Below are 25,427 nucleotides of genomic sequence, written 5' to 3' on the forward strand. Positions count from 1 at the left end.
AATGCATTACAATGTATTACACATGGCATACCACAGTTATTGGGGGTCATTGCTCCCGCTGCTGATTCGCAGCTTTCATCACACAAGCAGTAATGAAAAACAGAGCACAGATGGACATTTCCATGTGTCTATGCAAGCACATATCTTCCTCTTCTATTTTTATGTGCTCTGTTTTTCACTGTTAGCCATGTGAATACCAGCTGTGTGATACCACCAATGTCCCTTTTGCAAGAATCCTCAAGTTTTCTTTGTTTAGTTCTATTTAGAATGCAATGGAGAGAAAATATAAAAAATAAAGCAACAATAAATGCTTGTATTAGAACTTTCATCTATGATGTTGTGCTACGAAAACAGTTCTAGGTTTTCATTCTAGTGTTTCTAGCGTTGGGTAAAGGGCAGCCTTTGTGAAGAGAACTGCATGATATGTAGCTTAAAAATAGCAAAACTATTGATGCCACAGTGCTGTGTGTGTTCAGTGTTCTACAATACGCTATGTTAGCATTATAAAACCAATAACACCAGGCACCTGATGCAGCAGAGAATAAACAAACAGGAGTGATTTGCATAACCATATACAATTAACATCCCACTAACCCAGATACTATTTTAAGTGAAGGTGTGACGGATTGCTGCATAGAGTAAACTATATTTCCAGAGGATCCAGCTTAAAAGCTTTACAATCACTCGATTAGGAATCTTGGCATCTGTGATTGGAAAGCATGAAATATTGGCACTGATGCAATGCCAAATGTATTAGCTACAATTTACACAATGCAATATATTGATATTGAATAAAGTGAGCTAGCAAACAATCTAATTAATGTAATTAACAAGTTTCAGTGCTGAGCTGATACATACAAGATGTCAAGCATTTTGTGGGAACTGGTACCTTTAGATATGTGCCCATGACTTGGCTGATGTCTGTTGCACATCTTGGGCACATGTAGTAGGACTGTGGGGCTGATTCGGAGGTGGAGGCTAAAGGCACAGCCGCTGCTTCTTTTCCATGCAGCGGCTGTGCTAAATTGTGCAAAAGCAACAGGGGGCATCACTAGTAAAAAGAAATTAGGGGCCTATTCATCACCCTTATGGGCCCGTTACACACACAAAAATGCTATATTTTGCGTGTTTTTTTAGTAATGGGCCCATTCAATAATAGGGGCCTGATAGGACTGCCTAGTATTCAGCAAATTTTGAAAACTGAATGTCCTAGCTCAGATCTAAATTGCAGTGTAACAATAAAGCTGTCCAGTTTTTGTGAGCTACATGCAAAATCGGCCAGTATTTACCCTACATGCAAAAATGCTCCCGGACATATTTATGTATCAATATTATTTTTACTAAAATAACACTTTTCACATTATTTTAGTATCATTTAAATGTATTAAAGGGGATTTGGTGTAGTTTCCGTAAAAAAAAATTACTCCAAGCCCTTAAATTCGCATTCTTATAGTAAGCAGATCGCATTTCCCATACTTATAAATGGGAAATGCAATCTGTTTCATATCATACTTGCTGACATTCAGATCCCTCCTTCCGGGGGGCATGGCCTGGCAATTACTCTGTTTTAGGGGCGTGGCCAGGGCGTGACCGCACGACCGTGTCATCGTGGCCACGCCCCCTCTTCACAAAAACAAAATGAAAGGCATTGTGAAGCAGGGGGCGGGGCCACGATGACGCGATTCAACCCCCTGTTGGGGTTTCTATTAGTAGTTCGGGGGGGGGGCAGGTGGCAGCTGGGAGGCTTGCCTGCCTTTCCGGGGGATCGGGAGCAGCACTCGATATTCGGGAAGCTCCCGACCAAATAGGGAGGGTACACAAGCCTGTTTCAGATTTACTAAAAGAAATTGTGAAAAAATACCAGGAGGCAGCCCTGTGATAATAACATCATCTGTAGATGGCATTATGCAGGGTTCCTCCTCATTTCACCTACTCCAGCTTAGCCGTCCGTGCCTGCTAACAGGGAAAGAAGAGCCACAGGCTGATTACAAAGAAGAACAATTGAATAATAGTAAAAAAATAACACTTACCTGCACCAGGGGCCAGTGATAAGTGAGCTCCTACGTGACTCCGGCTACCTGATCGCTGGACTCCTGGTCTGTGACCCCAGTCAGCTGCTAGGTGCTGTAAACTGAGATGCCGATTCACAGCACAGAGCAGCTGACTGGGGTCATGGAGCAGGAGCCAGGCGTTCAGCTGACTGGAGTCATGGAGGCGATCATCTCCGTGCAGGTAAGTGTTAGCTAATGGAGAGAGATCGTTTGGGGTAGCAGGCGGTGCATGCGCAGTCATGCTCTCAGGGTATTTTGTGCAGAAAATACCCTGAGAAGTGCTGGGAGAGGATTTGCAGGGACAGAGCTTTCTTGCAAGCTCTGTCACTGCATGCAATATTTTATACATCCCTGCGATATCGCATTGCGAATTTGGGCAATATTATCGCATCCCATCCACGTGTGAGATAAGGATTCTTTCTGTTGACAACATTTCCAGGTTTCATTATGTTTTTCTGACATAACATTTAACTCCTGTATAAGTTACATAAGTAAGAAGAAGGCCTTATCCAAAAATGTAATCACATCAAGAAGTCCTTGTTAATTTTTAACTGCAGATGTGTCCACATACACCTAGCATCTAGATGCCATATGGCGTGAGAGACCCGATGCGACTTAGATGCTTATTCACATCGCAGACGCAGAGAAACACCTACAAACTCGCAGATGACGTCCAAGGGGAACTTAGAGTGAGAAAAACCGCGCTCACTGCATTGTAGCATTTCATACACAGATTCAGACTCTCACACAGACATACAAGTGTTGCAGATCAAATTGCTCAGTGTAATCTAGAAAAGTAGCTTTGTCACTCCCAGTTATTTTATTTATAAGATGCGCATTTTGAGCGAGAAAGACGCTTGGCGCGGCCTATTCAACCAGGACTTTGTATGCTGAGGGGCTATTTGTCACAATTTAAGCAGCAGTGTAATAAACTCCCCATCGCCTGATGAGTGTTCCCTCCTAACAGTGCAGGGTAAACCATCAACCATAATCATAATGAAATAACGACACAGAGACTTGTGTAAGGGGAAAGGAAGGTCAGCTTTATTTAATTTTAAAATAATGAAACTATTTAATATATAACTGAACTAATTAATAGAAGAAGAAAGACAGACAGACAAAGTATGGTGGCACAGAAAGAACGGCCCCACAGTGCAAGATCACCAACTGCATACTCAATCTCCAAAGACAGATGGCGACTGCTACCGTTCTTTCCCGCCACAAGAAAGCCAACACCAAACAACTCAATGAATAACGGAGGGTGGGAAACAGCCGACCAGAGAAATTTGTATGAAATGGCTGTCAAGCAACAACTCTGAAATAGCACTGACCCAACCCACAACACTACCTCACTAAACAACTAGCCCCTTCTTGTCCAGAGGCCGACACCCACAGGCTCGGGTATTTAATTAACTCCATGCATATGAAATTCAATCCATCCTTCTGAGGACACATCTGCATACCTCCTAACTGTCCCACTTTGAGCGGGACGGTCCCGTTTTTCTGGGACTGTCCCGCTGTCCCAACCGTGGGCCGCAGTGTCCCGCGGTGAGGGGGAAGTTGGGGAGAGCAAACACCGCTGCTCTGCATAGCAGAGCAGCGGGTTTGCAGAAGGTGAACAGATGCCGTGCGCATGCGCACAGCATCTGTTCACCTGTGTAGTGAGAGCCTGGGGGCTGCCCAGCATCTCAGAGAGTGCTGGGCACACCCCCTGTAATGACACAAACGGGGGTTGCCGCGAGGCTCCGCTCCATTTCCGGGAAGCCACGCCCATTCTAGCGAAATCCCGTCCCCTTTTCGGGCGCGCGCACCTCCGTCGCGTGAAGTGTCCCTCTTCAAGGGATGAAAAAGTTGGGAGGTATGCATCTGTATTACATTTTATATAGTCTCACTACAGTAGATTACATTTCCATATACAATTTTTGCAAAGCCAATCCAGATATCCCCTTACTATCATAAGATAGTCTTTGTGGTGAAGTTATTACATTTGCAAACATGCACATTTCAGTCACAGGCCAAAAACATTAAGAATTATCTGTAAAGCTTCTGTTGGAATAAAGATTAAAGTGCGACTTAACCTTGCCATTCTATAAATGCTATGTAAGTTGATATAGGCGCATTTGTATCTGAAAAATACAGAGCAATAACACCATTTTGTCCTGCTTTGTAAAAGAACCCAATCTGAGACCTACTGACCGTACTGTATTTAGTGATTTTTTAAACATAATTTGGGCAATAGTTTTATAACACCCCACTATTGTGCTACCCTCACCTGGTATTTGGTGGTCGTACATACTTTAAAAAAAGTCATTTAATTACATTTCTCAAACATCTATTACATTATTTCTGAGTGACAACTTAGAGTGTTTAAAGTGTGAACAAAGAAGTGCGCTTGTGCCTGTAATCTCCTTACACTACATCGCTGCGCAGCAGTGAGCTGTACCGGTATGGAACATATTTTTTCAATTATTTTCCATTTGATTCGCACCTGTCAGGTTCTCCCTTTTCTACTACGTTACCTAAAACTTAATTGCTTCGTCGTGTTTTCAGTGAATTCTAGAAATCCTCAGCACCGTTAATTTTGAATTACAAAAGGAAAGTGTAAACTGACATTTATGCTCAGTCTTCACTCTGTGCCTCACAATGGCGACAACAAAATCTATAAGAATTAAATATAACTTGGCAACACTAGAGTTTAAATAAAATGATATGTTATAACACCATAATTTTATTGCAGAAAATCACATTATCTAAACACAGTGGTGTAGTTAACCTCATGGATGTAGAAATTTCTAACAGCAGAGCAGCTTGCACGGTTTCAAGAAGGACATGATCTCAAATACTTTATTATTATGTACAAAGCATAACCAATGCATCACATAGGGCACTAGTGGACAGCATGGTGGTACAGTGGTTAGTTTATAGCCTAAGGCGTTTTGCATATGATCAGTGTGAAGTTTGTATGTTCTCCCCATGTTTGTGTACGTTTCCTCAGATGCTCCATGTTCTTCTCACAGTCCAAAAATATACTGGTAGCTGAACTGGGACCTAACACAGAAGTACCCTAGCGTGTGTATCTGGTAGGGAGTTTAGAGCAATGTGACCGATATATTATTTATCTGTACATCACTGTGTATTATGGTGGCCCTATATAAATAAATGATAATAAATATTGTAAAGAAATGCACAAACCTCCTGAATGTCATTCTGAAGATACATGTATTCAATCAATAGCTTGCTAAATCATTGACTGAAATCTTTTACTTTGACTTCATTTGAGACTAAGGGCCGTATTCAATTGCCGGCGAAAAGCCGTTCTCGGCGAAAAGTTTTTGCCGATGACATCATTTCGCCTGTCGGAAACTTACTGCCGTATTCGGTTGCAAAGACTTTTCGCTGATGTGAAAAGTCTGCATCTTGTAACCAGCGGAAAAGATTCACCTCTGAATGGAGGCGGAAAAAAGTGCAGAATTGGGGGTTGGGGTGCAAAGTTGCGGCAACACACCTGCAGCCTTGGGACAGTCCCCCAAAGGTAAACTGCATCAAAAAAAGTTTAAAAATTACTTAAGATCACCCCAAAAAAGTACTTTTGCTTTGGGGGCAAAAAAAAACAAAGTTAAAAACTTGCTAAATAGACCCCAGGGGGTCCCCCAAGTATTCCCAAGCTGTTTTTTTTTATTGCAGGTGTTTGCTGAAGGTGTTTTTTAAGTTTTTTAAAACATCACTTTTTTTAAGCATGCTTGCACCCATTTTCATGCACCCCAAATTTGCAGAGACTACTTATTTTTGGCAAAAAAAAAATGTAAAATGCTATTCTTCACTTCTTGTGCAAATACGCTAAATAGCAGCAATTGAGAGCATTTAAGCACACCAAATACGTTCAGCAGGGCTATTCAGGGGTATCCATAGTGAACTGCATACCCATTGTGAGTGCATCTATTGAGGGGTGTCAGGTTGATTTCCCCAAATCTGACCACACTTTTCGCCTATTTGAGTTTCGGCAGGATGCGTTCTCGCGTCCTTTGTAATTGAATAGGGCGAAAAGTGGGGACGAGCGCAATACTTTTCCAGAGGCAAAACTAGTGATGATGGCGGAAAGTACACCATGCGAAAGTCAGGGACTTTTCACCGGCAATTGAATACGGCCCTAATGCTGGGTACACTGAGATGATGGGTCAGTCAGCAGACTGATCCGCCATCAGAGCGGCCGAATGGACAGCTGTACACATTTACCAATCGGCTGCTCAATATGTCTGGGCTGTCATTACAACTGGCTGGGCATTAAAATGCCTAGTTGATATGTCAGTGACGACGCTCCCTGCAGCAAGTGTACGGGCAGGTGGCAGGTCGCTCATACACACATACAGATACACCAGAGAAATCGGTATGAAATATTGATGGATGAGATGCTGGCTGTCAACGGCATCCCAAAGGTTGGAATCCCAACAGGGGAATGGTACGTACTGTTCTCCTGACCTATTTACCCCCTAACCCTCCGTTTTTGTACCCTCATACTAACCCTCCCTACCCTGCACCCTAACCCTCCCGGTAAGTGCCTAAACCTAACCGTCCCCCTTTTAGTGCCTAACCCTCCCCCCTTAGTGCCTAACCCTAACTTCCCCCAGTGGTGCCTGAACCTAACCCCCCTGTCTGGAGCCCAACCCCCCCTCCCACAACCTAACCCTAAGTCCCCCCGGGGTGTCTAATCCTAACCCTCCCCCCCCCACGGCTAATACTTACTTTGTCCTGGGTGTCCTTACGATCGGGATGCCAGCTGCTGGGATTCCGACATTGGCATCCCCAGTCATGTCGGGATTTCAGCACCGGTGTTCTCTCGGTGACTGGGATTCTGGCGCTGGGATTTCAGTAGTCGGCATCGCGGGGTATTAACTGCATCCCACACCAGATATATTGGCATCGGCCTTGTTGCAGGGCCGACCTGATATGTCTGTGACTGATGTTGATAAGCATTAAAGGAACAGTTAATTATACAGAAGCTAATAGGAGAGCAATAGAGCTGATTGTGTATTTATAATTTTCCCAGTGACTTGCACATGCGCCTTAATTATTTCCCTGGGAATAAGGTGCGGGTGCCATTTACCTGAAGACCTGCACATGTGCAGTAGATTCTGGCTTTGAGGCAGAATCTACTGCACTGCTAGAGATGATGGTCTATGTACTAAGGGGTCTATTTACTAAGCCTTGGATGGAGATAAAGTCGATGCAGTTAAGTTAGACAGCTCCTAACTGTCATTTTTCAAACACAGCCTATAAAGTGGCAAGAACTGATGGGTTGGCATTTTATCTCTGTTCATTTTCTCTCTCTCCAAGGATTAGTACATAGCCCCCCGAGTTTGCACACGGGCCCTCTCCTCTCTTAAAATCCCCTTGCCACATCTGTAAGAGGTTTTTATATATACTACAGTAATTAACACTCTACATCACTTATCACAGTGAATCAGAAAGCTTTACCACAGCTATTTATCTTGCAGGAGCTGCTCTTGGAGCTGCAATGAAAGCATAACACAGTGAACCTCCCTGCATGGCCATAGTTATTTGACCCTGCAGAAATCCAGCAAACTCTCTCTGACTTCACTGATCCCTATTGGCAGGTAAAGCTAACGCCATATGCAGATAGCGTTAGCTTGCAGCGAAAAAGCTAAACTTTTAACTGCTTGACAAATTGACCAAGACCAGTGTTCCCATAGAGGTCTATAGGGATGGTGTGAAATGATGGAAAATGAGATACCTCAGGAGAAATCTGTTATTTCTCCACAATAAGGGGTCCATTTATTATAACTAAATGGCTCATTACACTTAAGGTCACGAGCCATTCATCATCAGGGGTCCGAGAGTACCACCTAATATTCAGCAAATTCAGCAAAACTTAGGGGTCAGTCCAATTAGGTGCCAGTTGAGAGATGCGAGTTGCTGTTTCCTCTGCGAATTCGCATGGTGAATTAATTTTGCAGTCCAATTAGCAACTCACATTGAACCAGTCACAGTAAACTCAAATTTTACCTTTTGCACATCCCTGAGGGTGAGAAACAGAGGCGTAAATTCATCCCAGACGCCCGGAGGCAAGTTATAATTTGGTGCCACAGCTGCTGACACTGTAATGTGGCAATTCGCATGCAGACAGGCTATAGTTATAGGAAGGTGATGGTCTGACATGGAGCTCTCCGCTAGTGTATGGTATCTTCTCAGGTGCCGGGAAGGGGTGCCATGTATTGGGCGGCCATGACGGTACACTCCGGGAATATAGTTACAGCCCTGAGTGGGGTGAATATGCTGTGGACAATGGAGGAGGTGCCCCTTTAGTGTCGGAGCCCGGCGGCAGGCGCCTCCATTGTCTCCCATAGTTCTGCCCCTGGTGAGAGATGGTAGGGAAAATCTTTATTTTAAGGTTAAAATGTTGGGACACCATGCAGAACACCTTGGACGCCCCCCTAATAACTAATTAGGCAACTGGAAGGTTCCAATTAGCTTAATTAGTCCATTAATTACATATAATTTTGGGGGTTTAACAAAATGTCCTCAGATTTCCCAGAAATCAACTATTTTGATGCTTTATGCACCCCAAATTTAATTAGAGCATTTGTTTTTGATAAATAATCACCTTTTATATATTTTTTCTCACCTTAAAGTACCCCCAAAAGCATCTTTTTTTCCTACTTTTTATTTTTTTTACTTTTTTTTTTAAAAGCACAAATTGTCCGTTTTACACTGTCTAAACGCTTCCAGTACTTTCTTTGTGCTCACTAACAGTAACAACTTCTGTGTGGTTCTGCAAGCAAAGAGTGTCAGTTTTGTAGATGTCCAGGAAGGCCAGCACACTTTTTCATGCACTTCTCTCACATCGCATGTGGCTGACAATTCACAAACTGCGACTACCACAAACAGGCATTTTTTATTGGATTGGGTGTGCGCATTTGTGTGATGTCTGCCAGTTTCATAGACCGGGCGCAACTAACTGGATTGACCCCTTAAAGTTTTCGGAGTTTGCCTGCGTGAACAAACACCATCTTCAGATAATGCTTGTTGTCGGAGCCCCGCTTCTTCCTATGGAAAGGATTCCGGGGATGCGAAGAGGGATCTCTGCGGATTCCTCTTCCACCTCCCACTGCCTCCCCAGCGGCTTTGAGCATACGTCACGTCAGGTCACACATGCGCAGAAGCCGGCGACGGAACAGGTAAGTAATGCTGCTACAGAATTAGCAGTGTTACTGATCGCGAGGACAGCTGCTTTTCTGCTTTTCGGAGCAGCTGTCCCTGCATCGCAGCAATGCTTAATTGCTCCTGTGATAAGTATCCCCCACGGCAAGGTGGATACTTAATCATACCATGATGATGATGATGAATAGACCCCGTAATATTTTTCTAAATTGTGATAAGAGTATACACACTTTTATCTGCATTATCATCAGTGATTTGTCTTATTTCTGCTTTATAAATAGACCCCTTTAAATAATATCCTCAATTCTGAATCTATCTGCACCTTTTAAATTGACCTTCCCTGGAGCACAGCATGCTTTGCCAAAGTTGCACCTTCTAGCTGTGTTCATTCCAAACTTTAAATAAGGCCCTATGTTTGGTTGGTAGTATAAGGGAATACGATCCAGCTCAGAGACAGGGAATTAGGATGCTGTTATTGGTCTGCAGCTTCTACAGTAATATATGCAAGTGCCGTATAGGCTCAATTTTGCAACTATTTGAAACGCAGCAGCAGTTCTTGATTTCAAACTGTAATATGGGAATACAATGTACAATGATATTTTACACAATCACCTCTGTGAATAGACTCTTTACTTAAAAGGTCAATAAAATTGTTGCAGGATTTAAAGTCATTTGTGGTGATGTAAAATTGATTGCAGTTAACACTGCATAACGAATTGACAAGCTGATAGAAATGCATTCCTCATTGTTATAGATAGTTTACAGATTATTTGTTCTTGAATATTCAGCAGTGTTCCCTTGAGTTAAGAAATGGCTGATTAAGCACATATTTTCTAAATCTGGTGCTAATATAGAGAAACAAATTGTAACTGTGACCTTGCAGAGGATTAAACTAACTGGGTTTTGGGATTGGTTACGCATGCATGTAAATAAGTTGTGTTAACTGGTTAATACCCAAGAGATGGGGCTTTTTTTTATCAAAGTGAGATGATCCCTAAACCTGCTGAAAACTGACAATTTTGCTGGATTTAGGGGTTCTCCCTCTTTGTCTAGCTCCATCACAGTCTACGATGAAGCTAGAATGACAGTGAAGCTATCACATCAGAGCTCTGTAGCCAATGATGATTGTTGCTGTGGCTCTGATGTGACAGCTCCACCACACAAAGCATGCATGAGGAGTTAGTTACCGCATACATAAGAAGGACATGGCTGTACCTTTACCTTCACAAGATGGTGATAGAAGATTTGGTACTATCTTGTGGTGTTCTATTTTTTTTAGAATTTTTTGATTTCTCGTGTTTAACATATCTGCACCTGGAAACCTGGGCTCCAGGTGCATTGCACCAACAGGACCTAGCAATGGCATGTCATGCATTCTCAGAAGGGACCTTGAGTGGTAGGCAATGTGGAAAATCTCTGCTTACTGCTGCTGGCAAGCATCACAGGGTAGCTATGCATTGTTCAGCTGCCCCAGGACTTGTTTTTCTTTTTTGTTAAATAGCTACGAAAAAGATTTTCTGTCACCAAACTCCATGGTTTTAAACTGAAGTGTCATCCCACTAATAGTATATGTGCTGTTGTAATGAAGAGGCAAGTGTAATCTGTACGTGGGTTCCTTTGGGGCAGTAGGTTTGTCTACTGCAGGTGTGTGTAAAGACCGATTCTGTGTCTATATTAGGAACGTAACCATATGTGTATACAGTATCTCAACACATGTCCTCTGGAAATCCAATATATGGTTTACTTTTATTACAGGTGTAAGTCACTAGTTTATTTGTTAACCTAAACTATGTTTAATGACTAATATCACATAAGGGGAGACTGTGCCTCAGGGAACAGCTGTTCCTAGTGTAGCATGAATCCACTCGCTGTAAATTATTCACATATACCAAAGTACAATCCTTATCCAAGTCAAATCTATTTATTTCCTTCATGCGTATGGAAATATGAAGATTGTTATGCACATTTTTAAATTACCCCTTACTGAATTTCTCTTGATTTGGTATTTTGGTTTAATTGTATAACCAACCAAAATCTTAGTGGAATTCAGTAAAAGCTATAATTATCATAAGATTCGTTATGCTAATATTCATTGACAGATGAATATCATGAATTATTTTATGTTTTAAAAAGCTGAACTGAACTTGCTAAATCTTCATAAGAATAGTCTACAACTTCCATGTGGCTTGCTAAAAATGCAGTGCATTGTTCTATAAATACTGTAACGAGAAAAATGAGAGAATAATATTTTATTCTCTTCAGTAAAATAATTTAACCAAATCTTTGACTTTGTAGGATCAATAGTTGGATAAATTGTGCTTTTCTTTCTTTATCAAGGTAGAACAGCAAATCAGGGGCTAAAATAGAAACAGTAGGTACAAGTTCATTGTTTAGCCCAGTCTGAATGATAGGGTCTATGTAATATGAGCCTACACGTGAGATGTATTCTCCAATACGTCATGTGGCCTTCATGTGTGGTCCAGCCAAGACATGGGCAAAGACAGAGATTTCTCCAGGGTGGGTTAATTGCTTTCTTTAACATAAGGGCCATGTGTACTGTACACAACTGTTTTTTTATAACCATCTTTCCTATGAGAAGAGACAAATACTCGTATGGAGATCATTGCTCTCTATAGAGAGGCAGTCTTCGAGCGCACGTGGATGCTGTACAGAAGCACATGATGGAACAGAGATATGCGAAAATAGAACATTCTCTATCCCCCACCAACCATTCGTGTTCAGTCATCTGCTTCTGTATAGGGCCCCTGTGAATTGTCAGTGCATCGCTCCAAAGAAATCAGTGATCGCTACGCAAGTAGTTGTCTGTTCTCTGCTCTGCTGTCAAAAACTGGAACAGAGGAGAGACTAATATAAAATCAATCACGTGCAAATGGCCTAACTCTGTCTTAATATAAACTCTTGTTTGGAACATTTAAGATTGATAGGAAATATTCTAGAGGAGATTGCATAGACAGTGATCTATGATTGTCTCATAAGAGAATGAGAATCACTACACAATGCACAATAACTTAGTCATTTGGTCATTATTGGAAATTGGTGCTTGATATAGACACATAGGAATACGTACGTGGAGTACTGTTGATAATTAAGTCGAACTTCCGTGCATCTGTTTCTATTTTCGGCATGCTCTGAGCCACCTTAATGCTTGAAAGAAGATGATATATCTGCTTGAAGAACACCTGGACCTGGAGAACATCATTTATGTCAGTGAGCCCATCCTAGGATAGTTACTGTATTTCACAGTATAATCTAAAATAATGTACAATATTGCTAGCAATTAACTTACTCTCGATGAATCTCTGCCTCTTCTAGTTATATAGAATAACTTTCTTTGACAGAAGCAGTAGCAAAGTCGCAGTGGTCTTGAAGGGTATATTTAGATGTTATATAGTGCTGCCCTTTGTAATGAGATATAAATATATAAGTCTCTCATCCAATGTCAGAAGAATGATATTCTTTTTTACTGGTATTGAATGGAGACATACTAACCTCCCAGGTCCTGAACTGGCAATTCTGAGCAGTCTGATTGCCTGCTTGATTGTTTGCAAGATAACTGTAAGACTGGCAGTGACAGGGTAATTTAGTGGAGATTGCAATGTCAGACTATATCCAAGGGGGCTCGCTGGCACAATGATATGATTCTCCTGACTGACAGGCTACTGGGAGATTGGTGTGCCAATTTAAAGTTCAGTGTCTTCAAAAAGTGTTTGCCTGTAGAAGCCCATTATCATGCCGCACTTATGAGGTCATGTGGGAATAATAGGTTCACACGTATTAATAGACATAAAAAGTGTAATGGGACATATATATATATATATATATATATATATATAAAAGCAGTTAATATTATCTCTGAAAGCTGTGTGCGGTCATTAAGATATGTGAGCCACACGAGGATAAATAGCATTATATATGTATGTATATACGCGCATATATATATATATACATATATATATACTGTATATTACATTCATGGGCTATAAGACATAATGAAAACTTTAGATGACTAGTCTAGAAGTTGTGGATGAGATTATGATTTCATCAATGCTAATTTAATGTGAAGAGTTAGCTTTAACTATTAGTATACATTGAAAAAGAAAAAGATGACTTTTCCTCTGTGTCCATGTAGCCTGATGTGTTGGGAAATCTGTGCATATGATGAGCTTCAGGGAAGCTACATTACCCCCATGAGAGAAAAGCTTTCTGATTGGCTGTCAACAGCATTCTTGCTAAATCTCAGCGAATTGGTCAGTGTCATTCTGCTTTGTCCCAGATAATTGCAGTAGATGGATGTAGTACTGTCATGTGTACAGTATCTGTGTGTAAAGCTGTACTTTATGTTTTGTCTATGTATGTACCATGTGGATTAAGCACACCCACTCCAGTTTACAGATCTGTTCTATGAAGCATGGTAAACCACACTGTAACATATTCCTGACACAAGATGACAGCAATTTATCATGACTGGGTTGCAGCAAGGAGGACTCAGTAAATAAGACCATATAAAACTGTTGGTAATGTGTTTTTAATAAATATTTCACAGCACTGATTGGGATGCTATAAATCAGACACGTATGGTGTGATAGTAATACAACAATGACAAAAATGACAATTATGTATGTTAAAACATTTGAATGATTAATCTCCCAGCAGAAAAAAAATGTCCTCATTTAATTATTAGGAAGATCATTTTCAAAACTGACTGCAATGTAAAAATCATGATTCCTCGTTTGCTAAGGAACACTTGTGGGACAGCCTAGATTAAAAGAACAAAGTATGACATGAATAAACCGTAAAACGACAACTGCGCAAAACTATTCTAATGGTGGCCAATGATATGTGGTTATTGGGAGATGTTATATGTACATTCCTAGTCGCTTTGGAGCACACTTGCCTTCTCTCCTGGAATGTCTGGGAGCTCTCCTGAACTCCTGTGAGTAGACCAAACTCTCTGATCCTGCCCACTTACGCAGTGAGCTTTGATCACATGAATCATGGTGAATAGCTTCATGTGGCACCACCCTCACTACTGTGAATCACGGCATTGAGCAGGAGTAGGGCCACGTGATATCATTCACTGCACTTTGCCCCCCGCCCATTAGCTTTTGTGCTACGGTATCTCTCAGGGCACATTTTTTAAATCTTGACAACCAATGTTTTGGAGTAGGATTTCTATAATAAACCTGATATTAAAATACTGTACAGTACTTAACTTACAGTTTATGTTACAGCAAGTGGTCTATGGGGTGCAATCTTAACAAACATGATGAGGGTTAGGTAACACTACCCACAAAACAAGCTTGTACCCAGCATACATACTTTACAGTAGACCACAGGGACAATTGTGGGTTTTTGTATCTTTAATATGCCGTGCTAAACATGTATTAATGCCAAAAACAAATTCCTACAAGCCTCTCCCCATTTTACCAGTGATCATCTACAACTTAGTGCTGCCAGTATGTTAGTGTAGCTGCGGCATTGTATAATGCTTTCTCCCAGGCTGGTCTCCTCAACCACGTGACAGCTCCGCTGCTCTCCAATGTTCCAGCCAGGGTTCTGGGGTCCTTCACCTCGTCATCTATAAATTATAATTTACTATGACATAATTTCATTCCATAAACATGTTGTAATCATATCAAGCTCTGATTACACCACACCAGGTTATAATTCTTATATGCTTGTAATAATTTTGTCTACCTTGTCTTCATATAATTCTAGATTTCAGCAATAATCCATTGATTTTATATTCCTTTAGTAAGGTGCTACCACTGGTTGTATGAAATAAAGATAAAGGTTGAATGTAACAAACATTAATCTTGTCCTTCAGTACATCACGTAATAAAATGTCTTTTCTCTTTTGTAAAAATAATGAATATTATTATCTATATCCATTTATTTTGCTGGCATTCATTACATTTGGTTTTGTTCTTTCAGATGGGCTTGTGGACTGCTTGGACCCAGACTGTTGCCTTCAGACAACTTGTCAGTCAAGTTTACTTTGCCGTGGATCGCGTGACCCTCTTGATATCATCCAGCAAAGCCCGTTGGGCTCACCAGCAGTCAAGTCTTTTTATGACCGAATCAAACTTCTGGTAGGAAAAGACAGCACACACATCATTCCTGGAGAAAATCCCTTCAACAGCAGGTACAAAACAGAGATATTAATACAGATTTAAAGGATCATATGTAGGGGAAAGCAGATTCCTTTAGCAGCTGCGCTATCTTTCTACAATAAAATAAACATAAAAATACATGAAAAAAAACAACTTGTGATTCCCATGCTTTTTTGAGGACTCTTTTTTTTTTTTTTTTGTATAATATAATAATAACTGGTCACAACATATATATTTACTAAATATTTTGAGATTAACTATGCATCCTGTTTATAGTGTTTTCATCTCTTTATTTGTTCTTATGTATCACTTCCTAATATTGTCATTGTTGGTCTAGGTAATTCTGTTTCACTCTGTTAGTTCCCTCACTTACCTGCTCTATGGACAGTGCCACAAAGCAACTGTCCATAGAGTTGCTCGAACTCCAACTCCAACAGTTGCTCCTGTGTCAGCAATGACAACATTTAGGGGTCTATTTATTAAAGACATAAAGCCCTGGTCTGGTGTTTTTGCAAGGTTTAGGACTTTTTTTTATGAATCTGGAACTAGAAGCCTGAGTCCAAGTACCAATATGAATGTGACAGCCAATAAGCCGGCAAGTGGTGAGACTATTCTTACCATTGCTGGCCAGTGTGGCCGAGGAGCTGTCATCATGACTTTTTATTATAGCTTGCAGGAAAGAAGATTTTTTATCGCTGCAATAAATATACCCCAATGTAATAAATTGGATTTTATAGACAACTAACTGAAGAACCCGGCATTGCCCAGGTGTAAATCTTCAAGTTATTACGTTTTATTATGTGATGTCATCCAAATCCATCCAGTGGAAGGCCCAGTACAGGCTCCTTGGATCAAAGTTCTGTCCACCCCAGCCCCCCAACCATGAGGTCCGACTGGGACTCCAACCACTCCATTAGACTTTGCAGACCAATTGCCACCCCTCTGTGAGTTTTTTTATCCAAATCCGTTTACTGCAAGTCCCAAAATTGGCTCCCCAGGTCAAAGTTCTGCCCAGCATTCACTAACAGGAGGTCCAACCGGGACCCTAACCCTCTAAAACCTGTCCAGGATCCAACTGAACCACCACGTGTTGGTTTCATCCCAATCGGTACAGGGGTGTCCGAATGCAAACAAACAAACAAGCAAGCAGACCAATTAATTTTTTATATAAGATTGTTTAGATTGAATTAACTTACTGTTACTGTAATGTGAATTCAAACACTATGGAAAAGGAGTTGACCTGTGGAGGTTCTCCAATGACATACAGCAAATGGCTGGTCCTGGGCTCTCCTTGTGCTGGTCATCAGATAATCTGATTATCCCTTGTTGCTATAAGGAACATGTTGGCTTCATTGATGTTTATAAAGCAGGAAATGCCATGCAAAAATTGACTAACAAAAAAAATAAAAACAATAACAACAACAAAACCCATTAAAACAGGCATTTGTACTTATATAATGATAATGATGGTGCAAAAATAGTGGTGCTGCAAAACCTTTTTGAAAAATAGCATATTTTACTCTTTCATTTACATTATAGTACATAATTATTATTGTTTTATTGTTTATCACTAGTACTAAGCAGTATAAGCACACAATGCTGTTAGGGTATTTATATTACTGCGGAAATGGTTTAGATAGATCCAGTTTATAGTGGCTATGAGGCATCTGCAGGGGATTTTGAACTGTCAATCTGAAGTCCAAGGTCAATTGAGATCAGTCCGGGCCCCTAGAGACCTGTGAGACCTGTTAAAGCTGGTAATAGCTTGGCAGTACACTTTTCCTCCACCATCAACTTCTACTTAACTTGCTTAAGAAAGAAATACAAATTGATAGTTTTCATTGCAGCAGAGAAAACTGCATAGCATTCCCAGAACATTATGTGAAGAAATAGAATAAAGGAAGGTTTAAGACTGAGCTTTCAGATGGTAATAGAAAATTCCTATGTAGTTGTAGCTTAAAATGATCCACAATTTCCTTATTTTCACAGGCGCACGCTAGAGATGAGCACAATTTTCTCCTTTAAATATTCACCTCATTACGCATTTGGCTGCTAAATTTCACAGGCAAATTTAGAAGTATTATGGAAAGGCATTCCATGTAATGATGAAGCAAAAGGGGAATTTGATGCTTGTATTGCTGGAAACTCGCATCCATTTGAAATGGCCTGTTCAGCCATGAAACACTATTTGTGCAAGATTTCTCTGCAATTTCCCTCATTCCTACTACACATTATAAAGATATTCTAGGAAAACTTCAGGCTCTTGTGGTGCAGAGATCACGCTACTGTTCCAGCCATGGTATTGACTGATGGGGAGTAATGGTATAACAGAGTGAGACGCTAACTGCTTAGGATTGATTTCCAGGATGGTGACAGGGATTCCATTATCTATGGTAAGGCGCTGGTCATTTTGAAGCCTTTGCATTAAGCCTGGCAGGTAGTCCAGGATTTTTAGTTGTCAAGAATTACTGCCTGTACAGAATTACCTTTAAATTATTAAATCCAAGTTGTAAGCTGCCTATCTGCCAATTTGCCAGCTTGGATAAAACAGTGCTTTCCTCTGTCTGCCTTTCTTCAGCGCTTACAATGGAAACACGTTCTCACAGTAACTCTAAAGAGAGGAACTTGCGTCTTTCAAACAATAACGGTAGACAATTACTGAAGACTATATAGCAGCAATGCAATCTATAGCTGTGTGTTTCAAGAGCATAATGGACACAGAAATCTGGGCATCGAATATCTCTGTAAAAAGGTTTTAATTTAACTTGTACATACACTAAATTTGAGGAGCTTGTAGTGTATAATTATATGCTGTCCTTGACTTCCAGAGACAGGTCTCTACCTTTCATCTGACCCAAATATGAATACCCTACCTTCTTGCATATTGTCCCTATTACTAACCCTATAGTTTATTCAACTGTATTACACAGGTTCAGATAGCAAAACAATTATAAAGGTCCATTTTATAGGAAAAAGTAACATGCTGTATGTAACGTTTATGTGTAAATACATCAAATTATGCAGTCATAAGTTTTTCTTTCATGCAGTGCCTCAAAAAAGGGTTATGGATTGAAAGATCTACAGTAAAAAGGTAGACAATGTCTAGATAGACACCAGATGTTAGACAGGCAATAGGTCGACAGGGACTAAAGGTCGACATGTACAAATGGTCGGCATGACAAAATGTCGACATGCATGTGGTCTACATGAAAATAGTCAACATGTTTTTTTTCTAACCCTACTCTTCACCCTAACCCTAACCCTCCCCTTGGTGCCTAACCCTAACCCTCCCTCCTGGTGCCTAACCCTAACCTTTGGGGTAAGTGCCTAACCCTGACCCTCCCTCCTTGTGCCTAACCCTAACCTTTGGGGTAAGTGCCTAACCCTAACCATTAGGTTAAGTGCCTAACCCTTAAAAAATAATAATCACGTGTCGACCATTTGCATGTCAACCTTTTGAAACGGTCGACCATTTGTACGTGTCGATCTTCTTACATGGCAACATTTAGTGTGTCGACCCTTTGACCACAGTCCTCATTGTAAATAATGGTGACTGCGGCCTGCGGCGTTTATCTGCCAAAGGCAGGCGAAATCTCTGATCTCTCCTACATTACGGATTCCTTATATAGCCACAATACTTATATATGAGGAAACTTCTGTCTATGGATGTTTTCATAGGAAGAACGCTGTTAATAAATAGGCCGTTAATTATCTCCATCCTCAGGATGAGTGACAGGATCACCCTGGCTGTGCCCAGCTGTATTCAGGGTACTCTAATGTTTCAACATTCTATATTTACTTTGTTTTTCCTTTTTATGAGGATAGGGGCTGTGCCTTCCCCATTGATGGAGTAGGTGTACGCTGTGGGCCATGTAACGGGGGCAGCTTGCATTAGTGTGCAGCTACATATGAACCACAGCTATGTACCTTATCCCATTCATGATGTATAATTTAATAAAGTGAATAATGATACATTATGAGGCATAAGCCAACAGTATTAGTTATACTGTGCCAACAAAAGGAAACAATGTATTTTTGCTGTTTTTATGTAGTTTAAGTGTGTGGACACTCTGCTTTGTGGAGGTGGAGAGAGGAATAGAACATTACATTTTTGATTACAAGAAAGCAACACACTCACACAGAATTACAGATTGATGTATGTTTTAAAAATCTTTGAGCCCTTTATCAAACCATACATAATGTAAACTGTAACTGTTGTTCTTAGAGAAATAGCCTTTTTCTTTGTTGTCATTGCTTGCTAGCTGACCAATCAACTATAATTTGTCCGCCTGTCTATCACATATAAATGGCATCTTTTCCAAGGTAAATCTCTGCAGTGCTAAAGTTGCCTGCATAGTATTCAGAATCAAAACAATGTAAAGAGCGTAAACAGTGTCTTATTGATCTCTCCTACTTTTACTGCAGGTCTTGTTCTTGTTTCCTTACCAACCAGTTTTTCTTATTTTAATTTCTTTTTGCAGCCTTGTCTCACTAATAAGAGGACAAGTCATGACCACAGATGGAACGCCACTAGTTGGTGTCAATGTGTCTTTTGTGAAATATCCAAAATATGGTTATACCATAACACGCCAGGATGGCACGTAAGTAATCTCCATTTCTTACATTATACTGACCTGAGCCTGCCTGTCAAAGGATTCATTAAAAATATCCACCTGGTTTTGCAAAAAATGGTTTCAAATCCCTGATACATCACACGCTCACATTTAATTCCCATTTACTGCCACCGCCAGTTTTGTTTCAAACTGTTATAGGGAGCATTGGTTATTACCTGCCTTATCTCATTACACTTGCTTTAAGTTAATCACAGCTATCATAAGCCAAGTAATAACCTGTATTACAGTCATGTTAGGCTTATACTAGCTGAATTGGTTTGCACATGAATTTGATAAGAAAACAGACATAACCTTATTAAATGAGGTTTAATATGAGCAAATACTTACGATGCTTAATGTATATATAAAATAAGATAACAATATAAAATACGTTAACCTTATGCAAAATTAATTTCTTTCAAATAAAAAGTAGAAAAAAAACAACTTACGTACTTGTGGTAGGAGAATACAGAGAACCCCAATCAGATTGCTCTCCAGGTAAAATGTAAAGTTTCTCTGCCAGACAGGACATTTTCAGGTTTCAGCAGTTCCATCCTGGTGCTCTTTATATGCTTTGTAACAGGGGCGTAACTAGGTATTTGAAGGCCACATAGCAAAAGTTTGTAAGGGCTCCTATGTACCACCCAATGGTGAAAAATGTATATAACACATGTAACTTTGACAAGGAAGATGGGCCCCCTAAGCTCTGGGCCCCATAGCAGCTGCACCCCTTGCACCTATGGTAGTTACGCCCATGCCTTGTCCCTCAAGCAGATCTGTGTAAATAAAAATTAGAATTTATAACCTTTTTTCAAGACACCCTCCGAGCCACAGACGCCGGCAGCGGTGGGGAAATCCATAGGGACATGGCAGGTGTAGCGGGAAGAGTATCACTTTTCCAGAAAGCTGACTCTGCAAAAATAGGATCTCTTCGGAAGTGATACTTTTGTTAATGAGGCATGATGAATGCCTCCAAAGTTTTTTTTAAACTCGCAGCGAGTTTAAAACATAATTATCACGAATGATAATTATGTAATGATGAATATACCTCATAATCACCATTCGGGGGAGCTCTCCAGTCGCTACATTAGGGGTTTTCTAATACTGTTCTGCAATCTCCAAAAAGTTAGGAGTCTGGTTCTGGTTTTTAATTATGAAAAAGATGATAAACTTTCACAGATTGACAAAGAGATTTTCCTCATATACACTTTATGGTGAGTGTACACCCTATGGTAGAGTGTAGCTCACCATTCTGTTACCATGCAGGTGGATGTTAATCTGATGTACCATTTTAGGCAAAAGTAGACACAGGATTTCCAGAGGAAATGGTAAATCACATCCGTCTCCCTTCCAGCACAGCTCAATCCAAATTGAAGTTGTGAATTTAGAATTTTCATTTAACTGTATAGATTTGTTTATACATTCTACCAATCGCTAAACATGTGTTCATTATATTGATCAAGCATACAGTATATTATCATAAAAATAAATAAATTATTTATGTATATTTGGTATATACAAAACATCTATATATATATATATATATACAGAAAAATACACAGCATTAAGTCCTCACTTTAATTGTCGTGTGTAAAGTTTGATTTCCTGCAGAAAGATTTGAGCTCTGCAAGATTTTGCCAGAGAAGGAGTGTGGCTGGCTGTCGCCTTGTCTGCGCTTGTAACAATACCACTGATAATGTATTCAAAATATATATTATGCTAAATCAACTTAGTGAAATGACTGTAGTTTCTTTTGTGATGCACTGATGTTTTTAGAAATTACATAGAAACACAGCAATTGGCAGAGGATAATGATTACTTGGCTTGTCTATTGTGCTCATTCAGTTTCCATGCTAAGTAATCACTGAAAGGGAACAAAAAGTTTAAATATAAATAAATAAATATTTTTTTCTCATTTTTTAACCATTTAGACCTGTCATTACAGAGTTAATGAGGAGAAGGGTATATGGGAAGGCATCTTAGTATGAGTAACAATGCATAACATCTAAAAATAATTCCTGTGACTACTGTAGATTGTGCAAGTGCCTAGTATCATGGCATATATATCACTATGTTATAGATGTATTCATAATGACTTCTGCTCTTTTCCTCTGGCACGATGACATACCTGTAACTAGAACTGACATCATGATGCAAATTGGCCACAGTATCTTCTGATTACATACATGGAGAAATCAGTTAGCATGACATGCTCCTAACCAGCAATATGTAGCTATGTATATAAGTAACCATTCCGTCACTTAAATAATCACTTTATAACACAAGCTTAGCTACTGTATTTTCTCACACTGCTATCTGTCCCAAGTGTGTGAAGCACTTGGAGGTGTATCTTTAACAATCATCATGACCTGCCCCATAGTAGCCTTCTTTTCTGCCCTTGAATGTCATTCTTCTATAACTATAATTCCCTCGCCCTTGGGGGTACCTTTATCTTATTACCATGCTTACTTACTGAGACAACCACATAACCACAACACTGCAGGACACCAGCACAGCAGACTGATTTCATACCACAAATCTATGCAGAACCCTGCGTGCCACCTGATTTCTCCAGTCCCTGTTGGTCCCGAATGCATTATATCTATGATTAGGAGCCAACTTTTAAAAATCATTTGGTCTGATCTCATTACATCCTCCATATGACATTAAAATGGCGTGGCAGCACAAATATTCATTTTGGGTTCTGAAGCACCCACACAACTGGCTGTGTAAAATCTACATGGCAGACAGCTCCATCTTCCATCTGAATCTGCCTCACCACAATTTCCCTGTTACAGATCGCACATTTATTACCAGTTATTTATATAGCGCACACATATTCCGCAGCGCTTTACAGAGAATATTTGGCCATTCACATCAGTCCCTGCCGCAGAGGAGCTTACAATCTATATTCCCTACTCACACACACTAGGGTTAATTTTTTTTGTTGGGAGCCAATTAACCTACCAGTATATTTTTTTGGAGTGTGGGAGGAAATCGGAGCAATAAACAAACTCCACACAGTTAGGGCCATAGTGGGAACCGAACCCACGACATCAGTGCTGTGAGGCAGTAACACTAACCATTACACCGTCTGTGCTACCCACAAGTTAGCTTGTTAATATATATTCTTGCCTGATCCCCAGTTCTCGTGTACCCCCAGCATCTATTTGTCACCATCACCAACCACATTACAATAATGATTAACTTTATTAGTAATCGTGATTGGTCATAATTTATCTTGCTCGCCAACTACTACTTCTTTATCCCATTACCTTAACCCCACTGCCTTGTCTCTTGCCTCTACCCAAATATGCCATTCTTCTTCCTCCCCCTTTTCATTTTAAATATAGCACCAATTTGGGCCTTACATACAATCCAACGAGACTTGATTCCAATCCCATGATGTACATGTTTATCTTGTCACTTAAACCCCACCTGGCATGGCATCTTCTGTTCTGCCTCTGACAAACCCAGCTTACCCATACACTGCTTACAAATAGATTTAAAGAGACTGAAAACTTCCTTTTTCAGTTTCCAGCAACTTGTCACGTTTGCACTCTGGGGGTCTTAGGCCAGAAGGCCTGAAGTCGAGGCCCTAGGGAGTGAAGGGACCAGTAGCCTGAATATATGTCTTTTTCATCCGCCAGTACCGGATGTTGGCGAAACCTGACCAAAGGTGCGGAATCTAACTTACTGGGAGATGTTCACCAGTGACCTCTCCAATTGGGATTTGGGTTTAAGCTGCACCCAGCAAGCAGGTCACGGCCCTTTGGTCAGGTATCCGGCACTAGCAGGGAAACAGAAGAGCACAAATTCAGGGAGGCACAGGAAGAGCAGTGCAGTGCCCCAGTAATGCCCCTTATGTTGTGCCCGCAGTAATGTCCCTAGTATTGCCCCTTATGCAGTGCCCCTAGTAGTGAACCTTATGCAGTACCCCCAGTAATGCCCCTTATGTTGTGCCCCCAGTAATGCCCCTTATGCAGAGCCCCCAGTAATGTCTCTAGTATTGCCCCCAGTAATGCCCCTTATGCAGTGCCTCCAGTAATGCCCTTAGTAGTGCCCCTTATGCAGTGCACCCAGTAGTGCCCCTTATGCAGTGCCACCAGTAATGCCGCTAGTAGTGCACCTTATGCTGTGCCCCCAGTAGTGCCTCTTATACAGTGCACCCAGTAGTGCACCTTATGCAGTGCCCCCAGTAATGCCCATAGTAGTGCACCTTATGTTGTGCCCCAGTAGTGCCCCTTATGCTGTGCACCCTCCCAGTATAGAACAGGCCCCACTCACCTGTGCAGTACCTACCTTTCTTCATGGTGGCCGCTGGGCACCGCTCCAGTCCACGCCGTCATGACTCCCGCGTAGGCGCTGCCGCTGACTAGATCTAATTAGATCCAGAGCAGCAGGCACAGGCTCCTCTCATCGTGGGCGACGCGGGTGATGTCATGAAGTCACCCGCGCACTGCAGCACTAGGAACGCTGGCCTCTAAAGCGATCAGAGGCTTCTTTAGTCTCTGATAGCTTCAGAGACTAAATAAAGTTTAAAATAAAGTTAACACTGCCCGATCGGCGCTGATATATTTGGGTCCACACAGTCAGGGCGCATAGAATGTTTATTCGGGCCACATGTTTGACATGCCTGTAGTAGATCCTGGATGCACTAAAGAGCAGATCCAAAACTTCCCCTGTCTGCTGCTCCTTATATCCCTGCAACTCAGTGTTAACTATTTATTATCTGCACACTATGGACCTGATTCAGACCTGCTCGCTAGCCAGCGATCGCCCGTTGCTGGCAATGTTTGCAAATGTGCGCATGCGTATAGTTCGCAGTGCGCATGAGCAAGTTTTTAAACGCCGTTTCAGAGGCATGCATAATTAACAGCCAGCGTCATAGGATATGTCACTTGCTAGAAATATACACTGAAGTGCTCGCAGTGCATGCGGCAGGGTATAGTCAACCTCAAGGGCTGCGATCGCATCCGATGGCACTTGATGTACCAATGGTTTCATGCACTTCCTGGAGATGACGTACGCAAGTGGGCGTCTTTAGACAGGCTGGTGGGCGTCTACATTCAAAAGTGATCGTTTGCCAAAATAAAGTGGGTGTGCTTATGACTTGCTCTGCGAGCGGTTGCCTTGACGTCACTTAGCCGAATTTCCATACGCTCGGAGCGAGCGATCGCATCTAGCGAGCGGGTCTGAATGAGCTCCTATCTCCCTTATTCTCAATGACACTAAGATGTCCAGAGGGAAAGCAAAATTTCAATGTCAAACTCTTAGCATATATAGCGCTACAGGGCTGCCATCAGAAATTGTGGGGCCCGGGACTGCCAAACTAGGCAGGGCAAGGCCCCCCACCCCCCCAAAGTATGGAAACGTAATACCACCCCCCCAGGTGATGCCGCCCTGTGTGGCCGCACCAGCAGCATACCCCTGCATATTGGGATATACGATAT

At 41.2% G+C, this 25,427-nt stretch overlaps 1 protein-coding gene across 3 annotated transcripts in view; it reads left to right on the forward strand.

Annotated features, from left to right (window-relative positions):
• Nucleotides 1-25,427, forward strand: part of TENM2 (teneurin transmembrane protein 2) — a 2,186,131-nt gene that overhangs the window by 2,017,495 nt on the left and 143,209 nt on the right. For all 3 annotated transcript variants that reach the window (XM_088454943.1, XM_088454942.1, XM_088454944.1), the window contains 2 exons: nucleotides 15,183-15,393; nucleotides 19,843-19,962. In XM_088454943.1, coding sequence (XP_088311069.1) covers nucleotides 15,183-15,393; nucleotides 19,843-19,962 — 331 coding nt within the window. The remainder of the gene's footprint in view (nucleotides 1-15,182; nucleotides 15,394-19,842; nucleotides 19,963-25,427) is intronic.

Source organism: Taudactylus pleione, unplaced genomic scaffold, assembly GCF_031769625.1.
Source record: "Taudactylus pleione unplaced genomic scaffold, aTauple2 ptg000637l, whole genome shotgun sequence".
NCBI lineage: Eukaryota > Metazoa > Chordata > Amphibia > Anura > Myobatrachidae > Taudactylus > Taudactylus pleione.